At 47.9% G+C, this 6,059-nt stretch overlaps 1 protein-coding gene across 1 annotated transcript in view; it reads left to right on the top strand.

Annotated features, from left to right (window-relative positions):
* The first annotated feature begins 752 nt into the window (after window positions 1-752).
* The window catches only part of Calcoco1 (calcium binding and coiled-coil domain 1), a 15,117-nt gene continuing 9,810 nt past the window's right edge, over window positions 753-6,059 (top strand). The window contains exons 1-4 of the mRNA XM_028781105.1: window positions 753-815; window positions 3,246-3,425; window positions 3,704-3,806; window positions 4,588-4,778. Of these exons, the coding sequence (XP_028636938.1) occupies window positions 3,270-3,425; window positions 3,704-3,806; window positions 4,588-4,778 (450 nt within the window). The 5' untranslated portion in view covers window positions 753-815; window positions 3,246-3,269. The remainder of the gene's footprint in view (window positions 816-3,245; window positions 3,426-3,703; window positions 3,807-4,587; window positions 4,779-6,059) is intronic.

Below are 6,059 nucleotides of genomic sequence, written 5' to 3'. Positions count from 1 at the left end.
CTGGCCACCACTTCAAGCAATGTACACTAATCCTAGCCCCAGAAGTCACTCCAGGGGGAACGCGTGCAAGAGGGGCGTGTGTGTGTGTGTGTGTGTGTGTGTGTGTGTGTTATCCGACTCCTTGGCACAGAAATCTTCTCAAGCTGGAACCAAACAGTAGGCTTTGAGACTTTTATAAGATCTGTCAACCCTGAAGTCATAGCAAGCTAAAAATAAATAACCACTACCACCACTGTGAGTTTCCCCACCCACAACATGGTGACCGTAGCTTGGAACAGGCCCGGCAGAGTTCTACAGTTTCATAGCCCTGACACTAGAAGATTCCGTAAACAAGTTTCTTCTTTTGGAAATAGATATAACACTACGGCCTATCTTGTAAAAGCGAACAAGAAGGCTGTGCTGGAAGCGTTCCGCCCCACCGAAAAGAGCTGTGCAGAACGCGTTAAAGCCGTCAACTCTCCCACTAAGCACGCTACGAACCAGCAGCCACCACTAGATCAGCTTGCCCTTTCTTGAGGAATCCTGGGCCTTGAAGTCCTTTGGAAGCCACACCCTCCTGGACTGCCACGGAAGTGAGAACTACAACTCCCGGGATGCCACGCTGAGTCCACCACCGCCCCCGCCCTCTTCCCCGCCCCTCGCGCGCAGCTTCCTGGGATGTGTAGTTCTAGAGGCAGAAAACTGGGCGGTGTCGAGTTACAGAAGAACCACAGGCCCCAGAAGCTCGCGCGTCACTCTTCCCCTCCCCTCCTGTAGTCGGAGTGCTGTTTTTGTTGTTGGTGAAAGGTGAGGGGAACAGCTGATCCGTCTGTGGGGTAAGAAACTTGGCCTAACTAAGGGTGGGCTTACGCGGGGGTGGTCAGCCCGCTTCTGAGCCTGAGAGAGGCTAATCCGAGAGAACTATAGAAGAGTACGGTAGAAGCGTTTAGGTTTTAATACTTTACGCACCGAGGAAGCCTCCCCCACGTTTCGGGTTTGTTGGTTTCAAGGGGGGGCCTTGAGGGGTAGCCCGCATTGTCTTCACTTTCTTGCGGGGCCTCCTCTGTAAAGCTCGATCCGCTTATCGAAGCTTGAAGGGACTGAAATACTTACTTAATCTTTTCCAAGCAAGTCTTTGCCCTCACAGACCTTCTCTCTCTCTCTCACCCAAATCCAAAGATCCAAAGGCCTATACTAAGCTGAATCCCTAAGGGGAAAACTTCCAACTCGTGGAACGGCAAAACTCTGAGAGCCCTACAGTGGAGAGGACACACGCGCACACACACACACACACACACACTCACACGGAGAGCATTTGAACATCAGCATCTGACCACATACACTTTAGGTGCCCAGGACTTTCAGTTCTGGAGAGTGTCTGCAGCTGTTACGAATTTTCTTTGTGGGGAAGGAGAGGTTCGGGGTTCTCAACGCATAGAACTTTGGAGACAGCTCTCACTCTATCCTAAGAGTTACATTTGAAGAAAACACGGAGTAGATGTAAAGAGGGATTTTTTTTTTCAGAGATAGAATTTAAAAAGTAATAGAAAGACATTGAAATAGTAGCTTCAGTCCAGCCTCTTTACGACGAAGAAATTGTTTCCTATTGCATTGCTGGCCCACCTTTCCATCTCCACGGAGTGTCTAATTTATTTTAAAGTTCCTCCCCCACTGTCTCAGCCTGGTGTGGGTTTGTGATGTTTGGGGGCGTACATATGACTAGTGGTGATGGCTGATTGGACACATCAGCTACAGCTGACACAGGAAGCAGATGTGTGGGCTAGAGAGAAGAGGCTGCCTCTCATCTCTGGATTGAGATGTATATTATTTTTATTTTTTTAAGTTAATATACAGTGAGTTTCATTATGACATTTCAAACATGTACACCATACTTTGTCCTTATTCATCTCTGAGTGCTATTCTGTTTTATTTTTTTTTATTTCTGTGTGTGTGTGTGTGTGTGTGTGTGTGTAAGATAGATGTACAGAAGTCTGAGCACAACTTGGGGAAAGCAGTTTTCTTCTCCACCACATGAGTTGGTGGCAACCACCTTTATCCGCCCAGCTGTCCTACTCTTCAACTCTTGGTTGTTGTTATTATTATTATTATCTATTTTCCAATTAGTTATCCCTAGCCAACTCTATTTATCTGATTATCTCCTGCCACTAACCCAAGCATATGGCAGGATTTGGACCCTTAGAATTGAGGCTAAGAGGAGCCAACAAGAATGAGGACAGGGTACTAGAGCTGGGGTAGCACCCAAACAAATCATTAGGTTTCTAGCTCTGCTCCCGGCAAGATGTGGAGAGAGAGAGAGAGAGAGAGAGAGAGAGAGAGAGAGAGAGAGAGAGAATGAGAATGAGAATATGAATGTTCTTCGTTGAACTCCCTGCCTTTTCTCAACACTGAATGTACATTTCCCCTTCTCAGGGCCCCTTACTTACCCTGTTTCCAACCTGTTCCCTGCCTAAGGGCGGGGCTTTCCTGGCTCTAGGCCCCCACATTCCATCTCCCCACAACACCACCTTCCTGCTGAATATTTCACTCCACCCTTGAACTGCCACCTCCAGAATTTTTGATTTCCTGGAATAGAAGTTGAAGGACAGAACCTGTCTCTCCTATTATCCTCCCCTTCTCTAGTTCTTGGAGGAAAGCCAAAGTTTGCCTTCTTCTGCTTCCCTGGAGTTGATCAGGATTGACAACTCACAGATAGGTGCACCAAGAGCAGAGGAGCCAGGATTTAGGTTGTTGGTCTCCAAACCATATTCCCCTCTGAAAACTCATCATCATCAGAGATTAGTTTTTGTTTTGGGACTCTTGCCTGGGTATAGTAGGCTCAACAAGCTTAGGCATATGTAAGGGAGACCTGCTTAAACTGAGAGAGGCCCACACTTCCGTTGGATTTTTGAAAGTATAGGGGATTGCATGGAGAAGCCAAGAAAATCTGGAATTCCCACGGATGTCGAGAGATGAAAAGGGGAGACAGAGACGAGCAGAAACCGAGATACTGGGTCAGTGGGGCAATGAAAAGGATTAGAAATTAGACACGTGAGGGCCTGTAAGCCAAAGAGGGTACAGCATGACAGGATAGGAAGTTGGCTTGAAAGGCGACACCTATGCCCCAGGGATTAAAAGTGATACCTCAAGAAGGTCCCACAACCTTAGGCCTGGAGACCTGTGAGGTGACAGGGATGGTGGGTAGGTGCACATGGTCAAGGGAAGGGAGCAGTGGAAAGATTTAAGTCTATCAATTCTTTCTTTCATAGGACATCAGGCATCCTGAGGACAGGATGGAAGAGTCGTCACTAAGCCGGGCACCATCCCGGGGTGGAGTCAACTTCCTGAATGTGGCCCGGACCTATATCCCCAACACCAAGGTGGAATGTCACTACACTCTGCCTCCGGGCACCATGCCCAGTGCCAGTGACTGGATTGGCATTTTTAAGGTATCCCTAAACCCTCTTCTGGCTCAAGCTTCTGGGACACAAGTTGGTTAGAATATGAGGAGTGACTAGGTCCTTAGATTCTCAGGCTGATAGGGAGGAAGATGACACCGAGGCGGTCAGTATAAAGTTCATCTCTCTATCTTTGCCCCTCTCTCCTGATGGTATAATGTCCTCCAACCTTACCTGACTCTTCGGATCTTTGGTACCGTTTGTTCAGTCCTGCCAGCCCCTCCATTACTCACGGACGATAACTCTGTCATCATGCCTTTCTCTTTCAGGTGGAAGCTGCCTGTGTTCGGGATTATCACACATTTGTATGGTCCTCAGTGCCAGAAACTACAACTGACGGCTCCCCCACCCACGCCAGTGTCCAATTCCAAGGTATAAAGAAAGATGGAGGAACCAAGGAAGTGGTGGTTTGGGGGAAGGCAGAGGGCTGACGGTAATAAAAAGCACAGAGGATAAGGAATATGAGTGCACATAACTCTTAATTGCCAGACATAATAGCACTCCAGTGTCATCCCAGCTACCAAGGAGGCTAGGGCTGGAAGATAACTTAAACCCGGGATAGCAGTGCTGGCCTAGGCAACACGACTGACCCTGTCTCAAAAAAAAAAAAAAGAAAAAAAAAAAAAGACTTTGTGAGACTGGATTTCAGCAAGTCATTGTAGACTCTGGTGTCTTAGAGGATACTGTAGAAAGACCGAAAGACCGAGGTCGTTAATCCCACTCCTTTACGCAACAAAAGAGTGACTCCTGGTATGGGACAAGAGAAAGTGTGTGTGTGGTAACAACAGTCTGAGAGACCTGGATTCAAATCTCAGCTTTACAAGCTGTTTGGCATTGAGCAAGTAAGTTAGAATAGGGTCCCACCTTGTAGGAACAGTGCAGGGACTTTAAATGATCTGGGGAACGCTGGTCGTGTGGTGCATAGTGCGTGCCGGCAGTCAATAAGTGGCAGCTAGAGTCAACGTGAGGAGGAGGAGGACAGAGTGTGAATAAAGCAGGTGGCTAGGCAGGAAGGAGGAAGGAGCATATCCCAAGGACCAGCCCAATGGGAGTGGGCAGTAGGTAACATGGTAACACTTTTCCTCCCCTAATAGGAACAGGGATCTGCTGGCACTTGAGAGCCAGAGATCATACTGGGTTATTCTCCCCATAGCCAGCTACCTGCCCAAACCAGGAGCCCAACTCTACCAGTTCCGGTATGTGAACCGCCAGGGCCGGGTGTGTGGGCAGAGCCCCCCATTCCAGTTCCGAGAGCCAAGGCCCATGGATGAGCTGGTGACCCTGGAGGAGGCTGATGGAGGCTCTGACATCCTGTTGGTTGTCCCTAAGGCCACTGTGCTTCAGGTAAGAAAAGAATAGCAGGCTTGTTCCTGTGTCAGGGACACCAAGGACAGCATTGCAAGAGTCTCGCCCCCTCCCCGCACCCCCACCCCTTTACTTCCCCTCCTCTGTCACCTCAACTGAAGCCTTCACTGGAAGTTACCAGAGGTCTGCTCTCAACAAATTCAGCCTTTACATAGACAGACACAGAACAGGAAAGCAGCTCATCATAGGCCAGTGAAACTGACATTCTAGAATTGAGCCAGCCTTCTCAGAGGGCTGCTGCTCATGTCCTAAGTCCTACAGGAGATCCACAGGGTGGAGGAAAACTGCCTCAAGGAACACAGGGAGGAAGGGAGGTTGAGATCTGCCTCTAGCGTAGGCACAGCAGGGTTCTGGCCAGTCCCATTTAGTATCAAAGGTGCTGACCACATGTGTCTCTTTGGCACTATAGGTATGACTAACCCGTTTGAGGTATAATCACAGGAAAGATAACATACTGGATTCTGAACACAGTATTTCAACATTTATTTATTTATATGTGTTTATCTGAGTATTTGTATATGTAAGTACATACATGCCATAACATGTGGAGTGAGAGATCAACTTGTGGGAGTTAGTTCTCTCCTCCTGCTGCGTAAGTTTCAAGGATCCAAGGATCAAGCTCAAGTTTCCAGGGTTGGCAACAAGTATCTTTATCTAATGAGGCATCTTGCTGGCCCAGCCGTGGTACTTTTAACTGCAGTCCCTCAGTTACCTTTCCCAGCCTGGGTGTGTGTACATACGTGTGGATATAGAGGCCAGAATGGAGTGTTGTAGAATCCTCTGGAGCTTGAGTAAGAGGTGGTTGTGAGTCACCCGATATAGCTGCTGGGAACTTATCTCTGGTCCTCTCCAAGAGCAGCAAGCATTCTTGACTGCTGAGCTGTTCCTCTGGCCCTCATACACTCCTTATTAAATTGGATACTAGAAAATTTAAACTTAAAGATATGCTGTATATAAACATTTCCACTGGGTCAGAGAAGAGTCTCAGGAGTGAAGGCAGATGCTACAGAGACAGCCTGAGAGAAGGTGAGGGACAGGGATAGATGGGAGGCAGTCCATTCACTCTCCAGACGGGAGAAAAGCTGCTCCGAAGGGGAAAGTTGGTAGATCCTCAGAGATTTGGACAAGCCCCTGTTCTCCAGAACCTGAGCCTGATAGATATATGGATCAACATGACAGGAAGATGTTTTTACATAAGTGAGAAATAACACAAGCTGCTGCCCAGTGTTCCATCTTTTTTTTTTCTTGTTTTTTTTTTTT

This window comes from Grammomys surdaster, unplaced genomic scaffold (genome assembly GCF_004785775.1).
Source record: "Grammomys surdaster isolate TR1022 unplaced genomic scaffold, NIH_TR_1.0 374, whole genome shotgun sequence".
In the NCBI taxonomy this organism is placed as follows: Eukaryota; Metazoa; Chordata; class Mammalia; order Rodentia; family Muridae; genus Grammomys; species Grammomys surdaster.
The sequence above is the reverse complement of the archived record's forward strand: the minus strand, read 5'-3'. Positions and strand labels throughout refer to the sequence as shown.